Source organism: Artemia franciscana, chromosome 14, assembly GCF_032884065.1.
Source record: "Artemia franciscana chromosome 14, ASM3288406v1, whole genome shotgun sequence".
NCBI lineage: Eukaryota > Metazoa > Arthropoda > Branchiopoda > Anostraca > Artemiidae > Artemia > Artemia franciscana.
The window spans coordinates 21,783,100-21,806,284 of NC_088876.1; the positions used below are offsets into that span (position 1 = coordinate 21,783,100).

Sequence of the window (23,185 nt, forward strand, 5' to 3'; positions counted from 1 at the left end):
AACAACAATTTTGTTTTTAAGTCTATATCCTACAATTAATTACAAAATATCCAGGTTTTTAACAGCTCTCTTTTTCTTCACTTTCATAACTAAATTTTTACCCTTTTTTCATATATTTTTCTCTATTCCAGTATTAGCGAGAATTCTTAAATACCAACTTTGGCTAAAGTTGGTATTAATACCTACTTTTTTTGCCAACAAATCTCAAAATGCAGCTTAAATTTTTTTGATATTCAACGTTTGTATTGCAATATCAGCTTCAGAAATGTAATCAGCAAGCTAAAAATCTCGAAATACTATCTTGGTCTCTCTTCACTCGCGCTCCATTCCTTGAATAGTTACTTGGTGCTATTGTATTTAAGACAGTCGTACTCCGATAATAGTGGTTTATAATCAGTAATTTTTAATAATTTAAGTGATTCTTCGAAATTATCCTTGAATTATCAGGTGTTGGAGTAGGTAAAAATTGAAAACTGGGTGTACTGGAGGGGCCCGGGCTAAGGGCCTAACCTTCGCCGTCCAATGATACAGATTGACAATTCTTGTACCAATAAGAATGTAGAAAGATTCAATAAGTACGTCATTAGTGAATTATATACCAGAAATGAGTATAGCGAATATTCATCACAAATTTGTATTCAAGAAGCTCAAATCCCTTTCATAGAGTCTTTGGTGAAATCCAACTCCATTTGTAAAGCGTGTATTTAGCATTTTATGGTTTAGAACGTCATCATACCATCTTAATAAATTTTGATGATTAATAATTAATTAAATGGAACCATTTGTTGATAGGGGTGGGGAGAGGGCTGTATGCTTCTTTAAACAAAGAAAATCTCTATGAGGTTATAAAATTTGGTGATAGTTTATATCATCGAATATATTAAATGTCTAACATTATAGTGTTCAAAATAAATAGTATTAAGACAGTTCTCAAACTAAATGTTTGGAGAATTCTTGCGTGCATTAAATATATTATTTAATATATCTTATGTGCATAAAGAGCTTTTCTTACTATAACGTTTTACAATTGGGTCACTCGTTCTGGATGAGCCACATAATTTGAGAGGAATTCAATATTCTCAATTTATGTTAAAATATTCTTATTTTTCAGAAGTTGACTCGGGAAATGGCGACGAAAATGAGGAAAACAAAACTCCCAAATCTGGTATAGTTCGACTCAGTGCAATACGGACAATTATTGACTCAGGGAGACATGCTCTGTTGGATATAACGCCTTCGGCTGTTGATAAATTGAATTATGCCCAATTTTATCCAGTTGTAGTGTATTTAAAAGCGGATTCAAAGTTTGTAGTTAAAGAGCTTCGTTCGAGTTTGCCCAAGTAAGTTAGTACCTCTTTTGACTTCTACAAACGTTATAGGTCTTTTTTTTTCTTTTTCTTTTTGCTGTAATATATAGCAAGATTCGAGTGATGTTTTGAGAGAAGTGCTCACTCCATGGTTGACACGCCCTATATATTCGTCTTGGGAGTATTTTACTAGTTGATACTTCAGGCTTATAAGAAATCCCTGATGCTATAGTTTTTGTTTAGTTTTATTTTAGTAGTGGTTATAGTAGTGATCAATTTTTTTTTAACAGTTGCTGTACTATTTTTTGTATTTCTTTTACTAATAACAAGGTCAATATACTGAATTCATGGTATCCAGCCGTGCATGCATGATTTTTTTATTGGGGGAGGGGGAGAGGATAGTAGTATGTCGAAAATACACAGGAATAGGCAAAGTGTACGGTGAATACAGGAAAAATCGTAAAGATTGTATGTTGTCAGGTGCTAGGCATGCTTCACCTTGCTTGAACCAAAACCAAGCTAGGAATTTCAGTTAGCGTTACTAGGAATTATAAAGTGGGATCAAGGCTCCTCCAATACTTTTGAAACACATGGTACTATTGGGGTCTGAGAATAGCGTATGGATTTTTAGAGGTGAATCCAACTTCTGAGTCCCATAAGTATCCGCGTCTACTTAAAAGGATAGTTTCTGCAGCCAAGAAAACATTAATCAAGAAATTTTAGGCCATTGAATCTTGCACCTGGGGAACTATCTGACTCGATACTTTTTCCTTCATCAACAATGATTTGTAAAGGCCCATTCATTATTATGTTTTACTAATAGCGACATTTAGTTAGCACAAATTTGGGCCAAGCAGGTTTTCATAGACTGGACAAAAAAAAAACTTAAATTGGTCACAAAGTTTTATTTTCTTTGACTGGCTTAAACTAACAGTGCATATAGACAGAGACAAGGGTTCATTAATGAAGACAAAAACTGTTGTGTGTTTGTTTGTATCCCCCGAATAAGTTCATGCTTCTTTTTTTGGATTGACTTGTAACTTACTGGGCACAAACACTAAGCAAAAACACCTAAGAAGCGAAAAATACTAAGAGGATAATATATATTGCGAAAAATTAGGTGTTTTTTTTTTTTTTTGATCATCTTGAAAATTTCAGGACAAGTAAGCACGGCCAATTGGAACCTCCATTGGGACAAGAAAATTAATCTTGGTGCCTGTGAAAAAAAAAATCATAAAAAGGCTCTTTTAAATTAGTAGACTATCTACTATATTAGATATGATTATTTTCAAGGGCGTCTACAGGATCGGGATCAGAACAGCTTCAGAATATGGAGCAAAAATACTTCTGATCGATTATTTGACTGAATACTCCAATTTGGCTGTTAGGCCTACCGTCCAATTACAATTAAAGTCCAGTATTTAATTTTAATCAGAACAACCGGAAAAACTTTAGTGGTGTTCCTACAATTAATCATTAATAAAACTATGACTATTCAAAACCAATATTATTTAAATTTTAAAATGTGCCCCAAAATAGAAGCTCTTCAAAAAAATTAAAAAGTCACATCAAACAAGGAGGTAGCAGATTCCAATAAGGTTGAATTGACGATTCCCAAAACAAACAACAATTACCATGAATAAAAGTAGAACCATCGCCCTCTTTAATTTTCCAGAAGCCAGAGTGTTGTTTGAATTTCAGTTAAAGTAAATGATTTTTAAATATTTTTATTTTACAACTAAAATATTGCAATGACCCAGCCTACCAAGAATTAATTTCATTATATTTTAAACAATCAGCCTACATTCACTTTTTCTTTGCTGTAGTCTTGATTATTATCTTGTTTAATTTTTATTGTCGATGTTTAAATAAAAAGAAAAATTAAACAAACTACCCAAAATAGACATCGTTTTAGTAAATAGCACCTGACACTCAAATCCTTTAGAGGGTTTAACAGGTGGGGCAGCCTCACTCTTATTTGCAGTATCTCTTATTTGGAAAGCTTGATTGGCCTTGTGCTATTATTTTCGTGTTGTGTTGTTATTCATGTTTTGACAAATGAAAAGCCATACAGTTCGACATATGAATCGTTTTCAGCAAAGTATAAATGACGCGCTGGTCTTTAGACGGTTTAGGAGGGCGATAGTTTTATTCTTATTAGAGGTAATTTCGGTCGACAATTCATTCAAATTTCTGTTCATTTTGGATTTATCTACTCATCCATGCCAGTTTATGTTTGATGTGATTTTTTATTTTAATTTCTGTTAGTTTTAGTGTCATTAATTCATTTATACAAAATTTATATCTGTTTGAAAATTCTATTATTGTATAACTTCTTGCTCGTTTTTGGAAAGATTTTTTTTTAATAGTTTTAAGAAAAAGAGGGAGGAATGTGTTTGCAAATTACAGAAGGCGCAACACACTTCACATTCTTGATATCTGATGTAATCTTGGGGAATGAGTACTGCCTCTTCTCCAGAAGTCTGGTGTGTCTCCAGTGTCTGGAGAAGTCACATCTCCAGACACCTCCCTTATTCGCTAGCATTTTTATGCCCACTGGAATTTATATATTACTTTATTTAGTGCTGTCTTGATCAAACTTGGACTTTTTCGTTGGTAAGTGATATACTCACTGCATGTCTACGCACATATCTAACTAGGAGCACTTTATGTCCATCGTAAGAATCTACCTATACTTAAAGAAAAACAATTTGATATGAATTAAGAAATTGGCTTGTAATAAATAGCTCTTGGTCTGAAAAGAAACGAAAAGAAGTTTCGTTGACTATATGCTAATAATACTTATCTAAGAGACATGAACCTATGATCGATAAAAAGGAATCTGGCTTAAGTTTTCAACTGAAGGAATTGTTTGTGCTAGAGTAAATTACTCTTATTGTTCAAAGGTAATAATAACTAGCCAAAGACGCAACACCGGGGTCTCAGGAGGTCAGATTAAAACGTAATGAAAAATAAAATGAAAAGTAGATAAGAATTAAAGCATAATACAAAGAGAATAGGAAGAAAACAATATTTGCTTGAAATCCCCTATTGAACTGAGAGATTTACTAGACCAGAAAGTGATATATATATATATATAATATATATATATATATATATATATATATATATATATATATATATATATATATTATATATATATATATATATATATATATATATATATATATATATATATATATATATATATATATATATTTATATATATATATATATATATATATATTTATATATATATATATATATATATATATATATATTTATATATATATATATATATTATATATATATATATATATCTTTCTTTCTCTCTCTCTCTCTCTCTTTTTCTCTCTCTCTCTCTCTTTCTCTCTCTCTCTCTCTCTCTCTCTCTCTCTCTCTCTCTCTCTCTCTTCGCTCTCTCTCCTCTCTCTCTGCCAAAGTTTATTCGCAAACTTGTTTTTATAAAGTTGATACATGACATTTTTTTTTCCCCAGCTACAAGCTCAGCAGTTTTTTTTTGTTTTTTTTTTTGTCCAAAATATACTATCAAGGGTTCAGGTTTCCATTTTGGATGAAAAAAAACAACACAATAATAGGCAAGCTAAAGAAATAAGGTGGAAATCTTGAAATTTTGAGGGTCCTGTCTTGTAAAACTGGCGTCCATGCCTCCTGTTTGTAGTCTCCTGTTACGCAGTTTAATATTTTTCAGGACAGCTCATCGAAGTACTAAAAAGCTGCTAGAACAATCTCAGAAGTTAGACCGTTTATGGAATCATATATTTACAACCACTGTAGCAGTTACTAGTGCTGATACCTGGTATAAGAGAATGCGAGAATGTATTGAAAGAGAACAAAATCAGGCAGTCTGGATGTCTGAAAATAAAGTAAGTGTCTTTTCTCTGGCTTACCTATTTAAATTTAAGTCTTCTGACGGCTGGTGAGGAAGGTGACATGGTCATCTTTTTTCTTACCCCCTTTTTCAGGGGTGAATCTCCATCATTTTTCTTTGGGGGGACGGGTCCATTTCCGGATAGTCAAGGGGCATGGGATATCTAATATTTTTTCTCCACATTATTGGGTGGGGCAACTGTCCTCCTTTTCTTAACGTCGCCCCTGTCCTTTTTTCTACTTTTTCTCCCTTTCTTTTTCCCTTCTTCTTTTCCTTTTTCTCACTTCAAAAATCCTGAGTTCACACTCCTATGTGTCCCTCTGATGCAAAAGAGCTCCCGCATATCGGATGTAGTAAGAACAGACAACTTGACCCCTCAACTTGGTCAGGTCCATCAACTAAATGTAACCATGAGCTAAAGTAGGAAGTATAGAAAAATATGTATTTAATTGCTTAATGTTTTTTTGACATTAGAATTTTTGTTTGTTTGTTTTTTGTTAGCTCTGATTTTTTCCTACTTTCAACTTTTATTTCCAAAATGAGTGGATTTTCAATGGCTGAATTAAAGCGTAGCAATTTAATAGATCCTCATCAACCGAACAATTGTCATTAAAGAATGATATAAATTCCGATACGACCCTCAAAGTGTCCATTTTTTTGCGTAATAAGCTCAGAGTAAATGACCAAAAAGAAAGATCTAAGCCTGATTTAAACAGCCTTGATAGTAAGAAGAAAGAATAATGAACATAGAAAAATAATTTAGAAATGAGACTTTATGCCAATGGAATTTGAAAAAGAAAAGTATTTTGTGAAAATTCATTTCAATGTGTATAAGCAACAATGCATCCTCAGCGCTAATAAGTGCTGGTAAACTGCAAAGGCAATGAGGATTAACGAAAAACCAAACTTAAAAAGAACGAAATAAAGAAAGTAAAATAAAAATGTATCTCAGAGTTTTCTTCCTTTAAATTTGCATTGTTTAATGGGTTTTTTTTTTAGTTCTTTTGTTCTTCGCTTTCTCGTTTGTGCTGACTACATCTCGTGCGCTGAATAAGCAGTATACTTATTCTGAATTTCCGGTGCGAAAGTCTTTTCTAATATAAGAGATAAAAAATTTGTTTGATTTGATCAATACATTTGTTTGTCTCTACTCTCCTCCTTCCCCTCTGTCGCCGTCCCAAAGACTTTAACCAATGTTCACCTATAGTAGAAAGTTAATGAGGCTATTTCCTTTGCAATTAAATTGTAAAAAGGGATGTTCTAAATGCACTAAATGAAATTCCATACCTACTAAAGAACATTAATATACTGTAAAAATTGATTGTGCTGGACTAGTAAAGTGTCGGATAGCTTTATGTTGTTCTGATTTTCTATGCATGCTATAAGTATACTTTATGTGCACTTACCTATAGAGAGACATCTGGAAATTGACGCAGACTAGTAAAGTTTCTACTTGGAATGATATGTTTTGAGTGAAAAAAGTAATTTGCTTGTCTAGTTTAACAGTTTACGTACCTGCAAAGAAGAATAGTTTCATAAAGTACTCTCAAATATTGCCCTGCAGTATATGGTGGTTTTTTTCTTCTTTTTTGTTAGGAGGTGAGATCCACTAAGAGAACCATTAAACCTAATAGTCTATATTCTTTCAAAGGTGTACCGGCGATTTTTATTGTGTACTCTATTTGCATACTAGCGCATCTTTTTGCCGATGAGGCTAAATGTTTGAATATATATTAAGCTAAATTAAATTGTTTTAATGCAAAATTGAACACCAAACTTTGGACAACATCGTTCTTGTTTCTTAGCTCTATTATCGTTTTATTTCTACTTCTATCAGACGTTTTTTTTTTCTTCCTTTTTTAATAGGAAGATACTCCAGTACTTTTTTTTTCCTGTAATATAAGTTTACTGTAATTTACCTATATAAAAAAATTGTATATAGATACGAGTGGATAAAACAGTATCAGATCAGTATCATATCGATAGTATCAGATCAATAGATAGTATAAGAATATATAGTATCAGTATGAGAATAGATAGTATCAGTATCAGAATAGAGTAGTGACGCATTACACTAGCCCGTAAAAGAATCTTCGGACCTCTCTAAATTCACGTTACACTTACTTACCAAAAATACAATTTTTTGGGATTTTCTTCAATTCTTAAAAGGTAAAGGTTAATAGTCCTTCCACAAATTCCATTTGGGTATTTGAATTGACGTCGAATTTGAAGAAGAAGCAAAATCAATAAAAAAGTTTTAAAATTTTATATGAAAAGACAGGTTTATAGTGCTAAAGAGAATTATTTATATTTAACGAAATACACAAAGAGAGCAGTCTTGCGAAAGAAAAATAATACAGTTTTCTCTAGTTTCACTGGAATATTTGATATAGTGTTTTACTTGTACAGTTGCACATAAGTTTCAATGAAATGTTTAACACAGTGTTGTACTTCTTATTTTCTTCTCTAAAATGTCAGCTAAAGTTAGTAATTGTGGAAAATGTATTATTTAAAAGGTTCAGTGGTATTGTCAGGTGAGCACTTACCACCTCACCTCCTCTCCCCCCCCCCCCCCTTTAGTTGAATTTTTTGGTTATTTTCATTGAAAATGTCTTCGTTTCGTACTATCGTTGACGAAAATCATGAAAACCAACAACTCCTCCCCCTTCTTTTCATTTCCTTGAATTGGCACCAATAAGAAGGTATGTAACATTTTATTCTGAAAAAAAAAAAACAAAAAAAAAACTATTATTAAATACTAAAAGTAGTTTTTTTTTTCAGATTTATATTCGGTACCCAAAATATACAAAAATGCCTAAAAGAATTTGAAAGATGTTTTTCTTTTGTGTTTTTATGTTCATTTCCGAAAAGAAAGGCAACAATAGATAAAATAGGGATTTGTAGTAGATTAATCGTCCTTTCTAAATTTCTTTCAACGATTCTTGTTCGAGTGAACTAATTACTTTCTCTTTCCTCTATTTCTCTTCTTAAAATGTTCTAATAACTATTCCTCTTCCTCTTTTAAAACTGATCGTTCTACCTTGGCAAGATGAGAAGTTTTAAATGACATGTGCTTAAATAAATTTTGAGTTTCTCATATCTAGAGTCACTTGTTACTTATCCATCTTTTTATACATGTTACATCCACATTTTATCCACGTCCATGTTATCCACATGTTACATTTTCACAAAATTGCATTCTGCTTTACCATTTTAGCGCATCCAACTCTTAACTGACACCTGGTTTGCTACTTCAAATTTAAATCAGTATTGTTGGTCCGACCAACCCCTTCCAATACCCCCGCCACCCATTTTTGGTAGTCCACTTCCCGCTTATTCGTGTGAAATTAATAACAACCTTTGTTGCACATCACCACTTCCACCAATAGCAGAGGAGTCTACGTTAGATGACTCATTCTCTAGTTTTGACTATGTGTGATTATCACGTGTTCTATATAAAGCACAGTTTTGTTTGTTTTTAAGTGAGAACATGACTTTGAATTATAAATACCTTTGAGATAATTAATATATTTATTTGGCTATTTAATTGTCATTTAGCTCATTATCCGTCTCTTGCATTTAATTATTTAACTTAAATTATGGGAATATTTAGTGAAGCTTCAGCCATAAGTGGATTAGAGCATACAGCTTCCAGTATACTAGAGAGGTGTCATGTCAAAGAACCGCGTAAAAAACCGCGTTTATTATATTCCATTTATGCTCCGTGGAACAATCTGGAAATGATCAGATTATGATGCACTACAGCTTTGAGCGCAAAATACCATTTCAGGTACTAGGATTAGGATAACGATTAAAAACATCCTGGTTTTGGCTAAAGTCTTGAAATTTTTCATTATACGGTAGGATTATCATGAGAAAAGACCTGTCACTGGCAATCCTGGTTAAAATACCGTGTTCTTATAAACAACCGTTTTGGAATGTTCTGTTTTAATTGTCATATGGTTAATTCTTTTGTATCTAATTTAGATTTGAGGGTTTAGCTTTTCATTGTACTGTTCGTTACTCACCATGGAAATGCAAAATTATGTTGATATTTTGGGGCATTAATCCCTGTTAGTTGGGAATTTCATTTTGAACAGACTAAAATAAGAGTTCTTCCGACGGACTTTATTAAGATAGGTCAAGTGATTTGGGTTTGTGAGTGGCTTAAAGGTTAACCTTTAAAAGTGGCTCATTGACATTTCCCCACTCAAATCACTTTGCATGTCACAAACCACGCACTATCTCTTTAAACAAGATAGAGACCACTTATTTGCACGAGTTGTTGTGTTGTCTGTTTGTTCTCTAACTAACTGCCTGCCTCCCACCCCCTGTAGCTGGATAACTGCAACCTGGCTGACGACTTCCTTTTCCCGATGAATACACGCTTGTCATACGCTTCCTCGCCTGAATCTGATGTCGATCTTTCACCTGAGCCTCGGATGCCAAAGGTGGAGCCAAAAAAGACAAGATTGATGAGGAGTAGCAGCGATCCATCTATAGTCAGTCCCGAAGAAGTGGCACCAAGTTTTTCGCCACCCTCTTACCCGAGAGCGTCAACCAAGCAGGTAATTATCTATGTAGTATTTTGGAAGTGTAACTATTTAGTGCTTTACTCTTGACAATTTGCTTTTTTTTATATTTTTTTTCTAATTGGATGTTTTTAAGGTCATGCTGATAAAGTACCAGAAACATAAAGGAATCAGACTAAATAGAGAAAATCCAATTTTTGCAAATAAATCTGTTGTTTGAAAATTGGATGGCATTCATTCCTAAAGTCAATGTCAAATCAGAAAACGGAAAAAAAATGTATTAATTTTGAAATAGTCTAAACTTGAACTTCTACAATGTAGTTGCAAGGCCGTGTTCAGGAGGGAGAAAGGGCTTTTTAAACCCCCCTCCTACTGCTCCTGAAATTTTTGTCTGACTCGTAAAAACGTAACAATCTTGCTACGGGTTGATGTAGTTGTTTCACGGCTAGGCTAATATTTTCTTGAAATTTTAGACTAAAATTGTTCTGACCTTTAGCTATAGACCGCTAGTTCAATTATAAGTTCAATTATAGTTCAATCAAAAGTCTTGGGATATTGTCCTTTTTCTTTTTAATTTTTTCTAAAGAAATACGTTTTTTTAGGACATCTTTTATGTCGTGAGACCTCTTAAAACAGGAGGCCTGATATGTCGCTAGTCAACTTTTTTTCTTATGGTTTTGCTGTTGAATTTTAGGAGCTCTTAAAGCCATGTTGAGATCTTTTAGGGCTGTGCAACTAGGATTTTTGGAGTCACAGCAGAAAGTGGGAATTCAAATTTGGCAATATGCGTTGATGAAAGGCCTGTAGAGGTAATTAAAGTAGTCTAATAGCTTAAAATGGTTAAACTTAATAAGGATTGTTGTTTAAAAAAAAAAAACTTGAATAACACGCGATTTGTGTGATTGATATGTATACATACAAGCATCAAGTAAACCAAATTAAATTGGCTTGAATCTGTGACAAGTGGTTTTAGTGTTGCAGTAGCTTTCTTGAAAAAAAAGTCTTGACCAGGAAAAATACGATAAATTAACTTGATAGTTCACCCCTCCCCACCCCCCACAAAAACGGCTTGAAATGGTGCAACTATGGTTCCAACCGAAAGCGAAATTATATGTTAAAAATTATTATCTTCCTTTTCCCGTAATTCTGCCAATAAATGGACGCCTCAGATTATGCTAGGATTGTGGTTGCCAAAATTTTGAGCGACTGAGTGACATTACAGTTCATAAAACTTTATCTGAGGTACCCAACAAAATATGAAAATAATGCATGTTATGTTTAAGTCTTCTAGCTGTTTGTTAACCATTAAATATACATTTTTAATTTATGTTAAAAAAATATTAGAATATAAAAAAAAAACATAGTTTAATGTCTGGGATTGCAGGTTTATTTTTGTCACGAACAATTTTTTTTTATAAGTTGGGCTCGTATGTCTCAGCAGCCATTTTAAAATGGAAAAACGTTTGGATAACTGCATTGAGATTTCCAATGCAGTTATCCAAACATTTATCATTCAACCGGTTTTTGTGCATGTTTTTAATGAGTTTCTTCCTTGAAAATGAAATCTTGCACAAACAAGTTGAGTGGAAAATTGCCTTCACTCTTAAAGCAATCTGAAGCAACATTGGATATTTCTGCTTAAGAACAACGGCCAAATACTTTTTATTGCTCGAAGTGAGTGATTCTAATGAAAGGCCACTTTGAGTGTCGATCCATATCCACTGCAGTGTTGTCTTTTTCAAAATATTAGGTAACACAGTTAGAGAATTCTTCTGTATTAATCCCTACATTAGGAGATCTCCCGAACTGTGCTACGATGAAAATGTTTTTGGAGTCGTATAAGTATTGATTGAATTGATTTATCAAGTCTGAAAAAAATTGAATAAGCTCTTTGTTGTTGTTTTTTTTTTTGTTTTTTTCACGAATAGGATATGTACATACAGATCCAAACCTGAAATAATATATGCATCAAAAAAGGAAAAATTTTGCTAACAGCACCCATGCTCCAGAAAAGTTGTTTTAACCCTTTGTCCCTGAATGCTTGACATGCTCTTGAAACTTGTAAGTCAATGCATACTATCAGTATTTATTCCTACTAAAACAAATTATTACGGGAACGGCACCCGTACCAGCGCGCGTGCCAGTTTGAATGTTTTCGTTTCTTTATTTTATTTTTCATGGAATCCTTGTATTGTTTTACGATTTTCTGAATCTGGTATTTTCCCTTAGAACTATAGCGTTTTTAACTTGGAGTTTTTTTTATTGAAATTTGCACTTAATTTTTTGTTTTAGCCATCTTCGGAGGGGCTCGATGGTCGCCGAATGGATCGAGAAAGTAAATATGGATTCATCGACTCAGGTCATTCATCGCGACCTAGTAGTCATCATCCAAATTCCCGGCATAGCGTTGGATCAAATCACAGGCAGCCTTTTGTCAAAGAAACAGGCTTACCCATGGATCCCCCACCTCCTAAAATTGACAGAGCTAGTAAGCCTCGGGCCTACGTTGACTCAGGAGGGTGTGAATCTGGTAGTGCGAGGAGGGGCACTTCTGTAGATCGAGATAGTAGAGATAAGAAAACAGTAAGTTGTTGTTCTCCAAATTGGCAGTTTTAGTGTGGTCGCTCAGATACACGAGATAACGTGTGTCTGAGCACTGTTCGGCGATTTTGAAGGCATTTTGATCAATAAAAGCTAGTTAAACCTTCTAATGACTGTGAATTTACTCGAAATGTCTTATTCCTAGTTGAATAAAGTAGCAATCAATCCATTATCTTTTGTCCTGTTAGCCATTGTACTTTTTTTGTTCTCATTCATAAGGTCTTTTCAGTGGACACCCATTTAGAGGTACAAAATAAACGTTGAATATCTAATTGGAGACTTCCAGTCTTTACAGTTTTTTCTTTGATTCTAGTGTCAGATATTTGATTAAATACTAATTTTTTTTACCACAACTTTCCCTATAAATGAGATTTAATACCAACTAATATTACCTTTGTTTTTTGTATCTGTGTTTGTTTTTTTTATGCCAATTTTAAGATTCATACTCAATTGCTGAAAGGCAAATTTGTGCTCATACAAATTCTGGATACCTTGTAAAATGTTTCTTTGTTAAAATAATACAAGCAAATTACTTAAACGGTTGCCATTTCCTGTACCTATGTATTACAATGGTCCAATATTCCAATGGTATTCAAAGTGTTGCTGATCCTCACACTTTAAAAAATAATTTAAGTAAATGTTCTACTTCATGTATGGTTGTGAGCTGCTCTCCAGATCGGATCTTTTTTCCCTTTTGCGATGGTTAGGTAAATTTACATCTTATTTTTTTGCTTTTTTTGTATCTTCTGTTGATTATAGTTTATGTTAGCTAAATTTCGTTAATCATATAACACTCAGTGTGTTGGTTCATGTGAACTTTTTTATTTGTTTTTGTAAGAAAAAAAACACAAAAAAGAATGAAATTGTGGGGGGGGGTGTCTTCATTATTTTATGGAGAAATTTGTTGTAAATTTTAGTCGTAGAGGCTCCTTAGAGCATAATAGTTACCGTTTTTGTCAATTTGTTCTTTGTTGTGTTTTTTTTTATTGTCGTCTAATAAATTAGCTCTCTTCTCTCCTCTCGAATAGAAGCATTTTAAATGGCTAATTCTAATAAAAATTTTCAAACAGAAACATTCTAATAACACTTTCACTTATAGCCTACTGGTACTATGTAGCGTACTTTTGCGTTGTGAGAATTCTTGAATTGTAACAGTGTTTTATAACAGATAGTTCTTATCTTCTTTATCATTTAGGCGAGCTATGAAAGCACATCTTCGCAAGAAGCGTATCCTCGTCACAGCGATTTGTCAGGTCAAACTCCTAACGCTTCAAGTTTTCGGACTCGAGAGCCAACAGACCCATCTCGGTATTCGAAAGAGAAGTCTCAAGATCGAGGGAGATCCACCGCCAGACAGCCAGATCCATATAGATTTTCAAGATCTAGTACAAACCCGCCTCCTGGGTCACCCTCCCAAGAGCGGCCTTTGAATGGCAATTATGGGTAACGAAAAACTTCACTATTTGACAACCGTGTCCTTTTGTCGTTAAGTAGTGTGCTCAGTATGAGAGTTTGAATAAGCTAAATATAAATTCTTCAAGGTTTTCCGTATTTCGGGGCTGAAAAATTTGCTAATCTACAGCCCATAAATTTATTTGTATGTACTTTATTTTTCTTTTTTTAATCTGGCTTAATTAACACTTGATTAAAAGACTTAGCTCGTTCTGTTACAGAACAACCTTAAACTGCCAGTATACTGTTATAGTAACGTGGTATCACTCTTTATTAAATTGATGTGTCACCAAATCACTTTTAGCTGAATTTTATTATTTGTATGTCTGGAAGTCTTACTACTATGTAAATGGAATGATTTTTTAGATATATTTCTTTATAGATCCAATTAATGAGTAACGCAAAATATTTTTGTCAGGCAAATCAAATACTTTTTTATGACCGAGCTTCGCTCGATGAAATGAATTTCTTACATAAAACAACGTCTGGTGTATCCCCCCTCCCTGTGAAAATGTGATCCTCTCACACCCTGATTCACTCAAGAAAAAGCCTGTTATGTAGTTTTTATTGATTTAGTTTTATTGAAATTCATTTTATTTATTGGTGCCTCAAAACTATATAAGGGAAAACAAACTTAGTTTACCAAAACTCTAGTCCAAATTAACAATATTTTTTGTCCAATATCGTTAATCAATACATACCAATTTGCTACAGATAGGAGATCAAATACAATGCAAAAATAGTCCAGCTCAGAACGTTTAATAAAGAGTATTGAGGTGATTAATATTCACTTATCCTTGTCCAACTGTCAAACTTCATTTTGACAGTTTTTTCAGGCTTTTGGGTTTCTAATTACAGATAGCAGAGGATTTAAGCAAAATATGTTATGGGCAAGTTTCCCCAAAGTCGTGACCTATTTAGATTGTTATTCTACACCAGAAAATGCTAGTATGCTAGTTTTCAAAAAAAATACGTGCTATTATATATATATATATATATATATATATATATATATATATATATATATATATATATATATATATATATATATATATATATATATATATATATATATGTATATTTGTGTCTCTGTGTGTGTACGTGTTACCGTGAATGTCTAAAAATGGCGAATGTCAACAAACGCCAAATACGTCAGTGAAAGATCAAATATTTCATTACATTCTTGTGCATTTGGACCCTCCCCGGCGTATGTAAACAATCAGAGATATGCTCTGGTGAGAGTCCGAAAGAGAGGAAAAAAAACAATCCTTAAAACACAATGCCAAGAATGTCCAAAAGAGAGGAAAAAATCACAGTTTTTGAAACCCAGTCCTTATCTCTAATTAGATAACCGAAATGTTTTAGTGATTGTTGTTGGAACAGAAGACTCAATATTCCTATTAAATTACAAATGAAAATGGTACCCTTAAGCAGCCTTACACACGTAATCACTTTGTAATTTGTGAAGACAAGTTACTTTCTATGGATGAAGTTGGTTTTTGAGACATTTCGCTCAGAGAAGCAGCTGCAGATTCGAGAAGCGGTGGGCAAGGCTTTCAATTACGCTTTCAATCAAGGCTTCATATACGCTTTCATTGCAAAAAGAAGTGTTCCACAGACAAATGCGGTTGTAAAAACAAGAGCCTTTTGTTCAAGTCAAAGTTTCATAATAGTTTAAGTTGTTGCAATAAATAAGATTTGGCTCTCATGATTTAGTAGATTTCACGTTGTTTCAATATTTTTAACATTTGGTGCACCAGCAATATTGCAATCAGATGATGGTACAAAATTCAGTAATCAAGTCATATCTGAAAATTGCGCTATTTGAAGTTTGTTATTGCTATTATTTTCCTTTCTCATTAAAAAAAAATGCTGTCTATTTTACGTTCTTACTCATTCCTTCCAGAAAGAGCGGCGAAAAATTATGGGGAAGAAAATATAAATATCAGAAATGCTCAACATTCCCCTTTAGTGCTTGGTGAATGTCGACATTCTCCAGTGAAAGTCAGAATTAAGATATTTAACAAATATTTTGGACATCACCAAGCGACTATGTTTTTGTTGACATTCACTGGTGAATGTCAATATTTAACATATTTCGGACATTCACAGTGATATATATATATATATATATATATATATATATATATATATATATATATATATACATTAATGTCGACATTCGGCAGCTTTGCCAGTCGATTTAATGCAAGGTTTGATGATGACACATTAGAATAGGTTTGGTTAGACGAGGTTGGGTTGGTTTAGGTTGGATTAAGTTTTAAACCCATTTTTGATATTTAGAACCAAATTTAACCTAAACCTAAACTAGCATAATCTAACCTAATTTTAACTTTTACCATCATAGGTTGCATAAGACTGAAAAAGCTGACTCGCAAAGCTAATTGAATCGAAGCAAAGAAAAGGGAATTTTGAACATTGACCGGTGAATGTCGACATTAACTAGATTTGACTAGTTAATAGATTTCGGTTTTTAACTAGATTTCGGACATTAACGGTAATTTTATTTATATATATATATATATATATATATATATATATATATATATATATATATATATGCATATATATATGTGTGTGTGTGTACAAAGAAAGCCTATCTTCACCGTTTTCTATCTAGAGCTGTGTATCTAATAAGGCATTATGCGTAATAATTTGCAAACACATTATTTTTTTCTTGACATTTATTTATATCTGTCTATGCTTTCCCTTAATTTTAGTTATGCATATGTGACACCAAAGACTGCTTTTAAATTGATATTTTCTTTCCCAGGACATATGACTACAAGCCTTCACCTCCTCCAAAGGGTGCATCTGTTGGACCTGTATCTAGTTATAAACCGGTACCACCACCCAAACCAAGAAATTATAATCGACCACCTCCTTTAAGCATTAGCAATGGTGACCCAAGCGCGACTTACTGGAGCCACAGTTCACCCAGTACATCTAGTAATCCAAAATCTCCAGTTCCCCCTCGGAGCTACGATAACTACTATAATAGTTACAATAATTATCCAAAGTATGAAGAAGACAGTAATGGATTTGATTCTGGTCACGGGAGTAGTTTAGATAGACAAAGTTATGGAGGATTAAGTGTAAGACCTCCAAGTTCAAATAATAAGAATCAGTATTATTATAATGTTCCTCCAAGAGACAATCGACCTATTGATTTGCAACATAGAGATCAACGAGGAAGTGCATTTGAGCTGTATAGGAAACCCTCATACGCCTCTACATCTGCTGGACCTAGTGCAGAAAATGCAAGGTGAGCCTCGACTCAAATGGAATTTTTTGGCTGCATGATTAATTATTATTATTTGCTTTGGGGAAAGCTTCCGGCTCTAACTTGAGATGGTTATATTCTTTTCAAAGATTTTAATCTATCAAAACCTGTCATCAAAAATCGTTGCGATTCAAAAATTCGTCAAAGCATAAACTAGTTTGAGTCCATAACCAAAAAAATGAGACTAACTATTCACGAGGTGCGTTAATTGGGGGGGGGGTAATTTTTTTTCTTCTTTTTACTTCTTTTTTCCCTTTTTTTATACCATACTTGTAACTCAAAATTTTATTTGTTCCACCTAGAGTGTGGAAAGAAAAGAGAATATCTCGTGAATATCACCTGAAAAAGAATATCGTTTTTATGGCACTTGGTATTTACCAAGTGACGCAATTTCTGTTTATGGCACTTGGTATTTACCAAGGTTTGGGGAAACCTTGGTATTTACTTGGTTTTTCGGGAAAATTAGGAAAAATGAAGTATTTTTAAATTCGGGAAAATTAGGAAAAATGAGGTATTTTTAAATTTCGAATGGGTAATCGGATCTTAATTAAATTTGATATTTAGATGGATATTGCGTCTCAGAGCTCTTATTTTTAAATCTCGACCGGATCCGGTGACATGGGGGGAGTTGGAGGGGAAACCTGAAATCTTGGAAAAGACTTAAGAGTGGAGAGATCGGGATAAAGCTTGGTGGGAAAAATGAGCAGAAGTCCTAGATACGTGATTTACATAACCGCAACGGATCCATTCTCTTTTGGGTAGTTGGGGCGGGTTTAATTCAGAAAAATAAGAAGAAATGAGGTATTTTTAACTTAAGAACGAGTGATCGGATCTTAATTAAATTTGATATTAAGAAGGACCTCGTAACTCAGACATCTTATTTTAAATTCCGACTGGATCCAATTTACGACATGATACAGCCGTTACGGAAATGCTTCCACCCAGGGACGTGCGAAAAAATTTATGTTTGGAAAGGGGAAGGGGGCAATAGTGAAAAACAACTTTTTATAAGAAGCGACTAGAAGTTTGAGAAAATTTAAGGTCTCAGGGGGTGGGTGGGGGACCAATGCTTATCCCTCTGTATGTCCCTGATTTAACCTTCTGGCTTTAGTCAATTAATGAATTGAGACAAACTACACATACAACTTAGCAAGAAAATCTGACCCAAGAAATGTATACAATAACTCAATTTGCCATTTTTCATCATTTACTCCCTTGTCGGTTATCGCATAGAAGCCAACCGTGGACATCGGTGATGAAGCCGGTTGGTGAACCCGGTCCGCTGCTCTCGTTCGTCTAATGCATCAATCTTTCTATCTTTGGACCATAGTTCTAAAAAAAATGCGATGTAACCAGAATTTTTAGAAACTTGAACGTGACTCAGATTCAAAAACAGTATTCTCTTGGGATTTTAATTTTTTGGTAAATAAACATACATTCTGTTTTCTCTGTCATTTGTTAATATTTTTCATCTGTATCAAAGTTCTTGGAAGCTGTTCACTGCCTAAGAAACATTTGTCCTGAAATTCTTTAATGCTGGTTGGCAATGCTGTCGGTGATGTATTATGGTTTATTTTTATATCTAATTTATTGTTTGTATATTGTGGTGTGTCGTTTGATTTGTAAACTTTACATCTTCGGTTTCCAAGACGGCCTCTCTTTGTTTTATTTAGTTAAGTAACGTCAACAGGCTCCTCTTCAAAGCATATGGTCGAAAGAATCAACTTGTGTAATCTCCACATAAGAAATAGTGGACTTCAATGGATAAATTTAGAATGGGGTTCAGCGTGCTAGAGTTTGTTACCCGTTTATCAATATCACTTGTCCACGACATTTGAGTGATAAAAACGTCACAGATCCCGAGGGTCAGTACTTCGTCCATAGTCCAGTGTCCACGGTTGCTTAGACCCCGTATAATGTTCGAAGAACTGGGATTAATGGGATAATCAGCCTTAAGCGCACTCTCTGGGACATAGCTCGTTCTTGTTGCCTTCAGGAGAAAGTATATATGACGTAGTACTTGAGTAATGGCATTGTTCTGTGCTGTAATTTCGCTTAAAAAATTTTTTATGGGGTATTGTGTCATTAAAGATATGGGTATACCAGTCAGACGAAGTTTTAGATCTACAAAACTTAGAAGCGACAAGGTTCTTATTTCTTAATGGCGCTGAAGACGAGAATTTGTAGCGGTGTCAATCATAATAAATCGAAATTAGTATGGGCCATGTAGGTTACGAAATTAGAAAGCTGTTATTTCTTTTTCCAGGTATTTTAATTTTTTAGGTAAAAATGTAGAGTCCATTTTTTAATGTAAAGTGTAATATCTTACTTTCTATGATAAAGCAGCATCACAAGCCTTTTTTATGCCTTGTTGACTTGCGTTTTGATCAAGTTTCGGTTCGTCAAGACTTCATACCTTTTACCGTTAAGGTATACTGTCGTTGTATTTATTTCTCGTCGTAAGCATTGATGGGTTATCTATCTTTGCATTAAGTTCGTATATATGCTAAAACCCTTAAGCGTAAAGAGCTATATTTTGAAAAATTTGTTTACTAATTCAGCATAGTAGGATTAAGTTAATATAAAAAGGAGTGTTGGATTTATAGCTTGGTCTTTTGGGCCAATTCTGTATCTGCTTCAGCTCAGTAAGCGAGCTTTTGGTGTCAAAAATTACGACTCTTGGACTATTAGACTGAAAGAAATGATAAAACAGATTCCAAAAGCCACTTGATGTCTCCAAAGGCCATGCTCTGCATAAAAAAAACATGATATATATATATATATATATATATATATATATATATATATATATATATATATATATATATATCTAAACGGTTGCTATATCAAAACGGTTGTAATCATAATGCTTACTACTAATTGTAGGCTTTTCACTAACATAGCATAATCATGCGAGTTTCTAAACCATCATCCTGAGGCCTATAAAATATATCACTTTGAAAAACTAATATCAACAGAAAACTCTTTCTTTCTACAACTCCTAACATCCTCTTTTCTTCTGTTAGAACGTCTCCTTCTGATATTCGCTCCCCATCTCCTCAGTCAGTAATTGCAGTTGCAGAGGGGGTCTTCACCTCCACTGGAGGCTCGCTTGAATCTCGTGAAGCAGGAGTCTCACTTCATATTCCCCCAGAGGCTCTGCCCTCCGGTGTAAAGCAGCGGATTTTCTTTAAAGTGTGTAGGGATTCTGCACTAATGCCTCCTTTGGATGCGGAAAAAGGTATAACATGCATTTAACCTTTGTGACTTTGTTTCTTTTGCATGGCATGGGTTGGCATGGGTTTCTTTGGTGTGCTTTGAGCTTATTCTAACTACTTTCTCTATTTGTATAATCTATTATAAAAGTTGTTGGCTACTGGTCAAGACGGATCAATCAGAGTATAGCCAAGAGTACATTTGGTTAAAAGTTTTTGGTAAAAAAAACACAAAAAAAATAAATAATCGTTATTTTATTGAAAAAGAAATCGTCTGGAATTTTATTTTATGATCCAAGCAAAACAACAAGAAATTTCAGATTTTCTTCCTTAAAAGTTTTCTGCTTTTCTTGTTTTTTTTTGTTTTTTTTAATTGTTTTTTTGTATAAAATTTAAAAATATGAATATTTTAAGCCAATACTTGATGTAGTAGCCGTCTTGCTGTCGGGTATGGTATGATCCGAGCAGTGATCTAACGCTTTCCCAGCCTTTCGAAGTAGTATGAACAAACTCTTATGTTGCATGTTTACAAATTGCTGTTCTTCTGTATTCTAACGTCCTGTAGGAAGTTCGGATGAAAATACCTCTTCTGGTGATGACACAAATTTCAGAAACAATGTTAAAGAAGGATCTAACATAGTGCATTTGACTCTAGAGATATATGAGTACGAAGATTTTTGGGTTGTAATTAATTATGGGCTCCCTCACTGTGTAGATTTCTTTAAATTTTTTTCTTTGAAGAAAAGGTTGGTTTAAATAAATAGAAAAATGGGACGGAAAAATAGTCAACAACCCATCAGTAGGAAGTCAAGCATGACTTGTAACTATTTAACTTTATAATCAAAGCAATATTGTGCATCAAATTGAAGACAAACTCCAAATAATGAACTTATATAACTCCTAGGATGATAAATTTATTTCTAAAGCAGACAAAAAAATTAAAATCATGGAGGTGTTGAGGCTATGAAAAAAAGACAAATATTTGTACTGTCTTTCGAGATAAAGTAGGATACATGTGAAAATGTACTCCTGGCAGCTGAATTTAGCAATTAAATCCGTGTCCGTTGCGTCTTAGGCGTTGCACGAAGTGTCCTATGCGTGGCGACCGCTTTGAGAAGGCAACCCCTCGATTTGAACAGCTTAGCAATTCCAAGACATTTGACCTCAAATAAGCTTATATATGAAAAGAGGTAATATTTTGGCTTATCCGACTTTTGCCATTCATATGAAACTACAGCGGAAATACGAAATAACCTATAATTATACAACTTAGGAAATGTTGGAACTTTGATGGGATAGACATCTTAGTAAAAATTTTGCATTTGTTTTGTTTATTCTGATAATTTTTCATATATTAAAATGACATTATTTCTTAGACTTGTTAATGCGTTTGCTGAGTAACGCTTCTTGTTTTCTTTCATAATATTGACAGTTGTTCTTGCACTTTGTAAGTTTGTCTCTAAAGACAGGAACTTTTTTAATGATTCTCATTAGACCCTATAAATTAACGGAGGATACAGTCATGGTTTTGCTTATGATTTTAAGTTCTATGAATAAAGACATTTTAATTTTGATAGACAATTATTTCTTAAATAATTTCCCCTATTTAGAAATATATGCCCAGATTCTAGTACTGTAGCCTTCTGTTTATTTTATTTATTTATTTATTTTTATTATTTTTTTCATAGTCCTATCTACTGTCTGGAGGAAAGAGGGGAAAAAAAAAAAAAAAAAAAAAAAAAACTGTAAACTAGCATTTTCGTAAATTACAGAATATTTATAAATGTATGAATTGTGTTAAAATATGTATTTTCCGAAATATCTATGTCATTTTCGGAAATATCTAAGTCTTTATCAATAACCAATATGCTAACTCCGTAAATTCTGAATTGTCAGGAGTTGAAAGAGTACATACACCCTTTGAGGGGTGTAGCTATTACGTCGATTGATTTTTAATTAAAACCAAGTAGTTGTAGGCATCAAGCCTTGGCTACATGTAGAAAAAGCCAAGACAGATAGTTTGAGTGAGTGAGAGGCAAATCTGGCATAAGCCCTTTTTAGGATTGTATGAAATGATGTCAGCTCATTAATTTCACTTCAATTCGGTTCAATGATGTCAGTTCAGTTCAATGATGGCCTTTCTTTTTGCTGATATCTTTCTCCATTTTTGCAGAAGTGTTTTGACACCAGATCTAAGCTGGTTTAAATCAATAAAAATCAACCAGTTGGCCAAAATTCCATTTAAAGAATCAAAAATACAGAGATGTAGAATCGAAACAAGTTAAAGAGTTGAGAAAAAGGAGCTGATGATTAAACGTCATATTTTATACACTCTACAGGCAATGAGACTTGATTACTTAATTTCATAACTTTCAATCAGTTTTCTTGCATTTCAGGTGAACAACTTTTGAGTCCTTTGGTAATGTGTGGTCCTCATGGTCTTCGCTTCCTAAAACCTGTTGAATTGCATCTTCCACATCGACCCGTTGGTTCATCAAATCGATGGAGCGTTGCTTTAAAAAGCGGTGCCACTGAAGAAATAGACCAAGAGAACAAGTGGAGGCACCTTTCTTTGCCGCCAGACCTGAAATCTACCGGAGAAGGAAATGTGGTTGTACTTGTTGATCACTTTTAGTAATTTAATAGTAATTCACTCTTCCTCTTATTTTCTCGTCTCAGTATATTATAGCAATATGTCATAACCAAAGGCCTTAGGTTTAGAAGAAAAATTTCGTCCCTCCTTTTTTTAAGTGGCCCTTCGTGCTAGTGAACTTCGAAAACCACACGGTTGGTAGAAGAAAGAATAGAAACTTATCCTGTATTTTTTTTTTCTTGGCATAAAAAAGGCTATTAAAAACCTGGGCTGGAGACCTTTGCCTTTT

The 23,185-nt window shown here is 33.6% G+C and overlaps 1 protein-coding gene across 4 annotated transcripts in view; it reads left to right on the forward strand.

Moving 5' to 3' along the window:
* Nucleotides 1-22,968, forward strand: part of LOC136035450 (tight junction protein ZO-2-like) — a 160,539-nt gene extending 137,571 nt beyond the window's left edge. For 3 of the 4 annotated variants that reach the window (XM_065717262.1, XM_065717263.1, XM_065717265.1), the window contains 8 exons: nt 1,112-1,340; nt 5,020-5,194; nt 9,537-9,767; nt 12,024-12,314; nt 13,528-13,775; nt 16,579-17,070; nt 20,115-20,329; nt 22,700-22,968. In XM_065717262.1, the coding sequence (XP_065573334.1) occupies nt 1,112-1,340; nt 5,020-5,194; nt 9,537-9,767; nt 12,024-12,314; nt 13,528-13,775; nt 16,579-17,070; nt 20,115-20,329; nt 22,700-22,938 (2,120 nt within the window). In that variant the 3' untranslated portion in view covers nt 22,939-22,968. The remainder of the gene's footprint in view (nt 1-1,111; nt 1,341-5,019; nt 5,195-9,536; nt 9,768-12,023; nt 12,315-13,527; nt 13,776-16,578; nt 17,071-20,114; nt 20,330-22,699) is intronic. The other variant, XM_065717264.1, reaches the window with a different exon arrangement.
* The last annotated feature ends 217 nt before the right edge of the window (nt 22,969-23,185 follow it).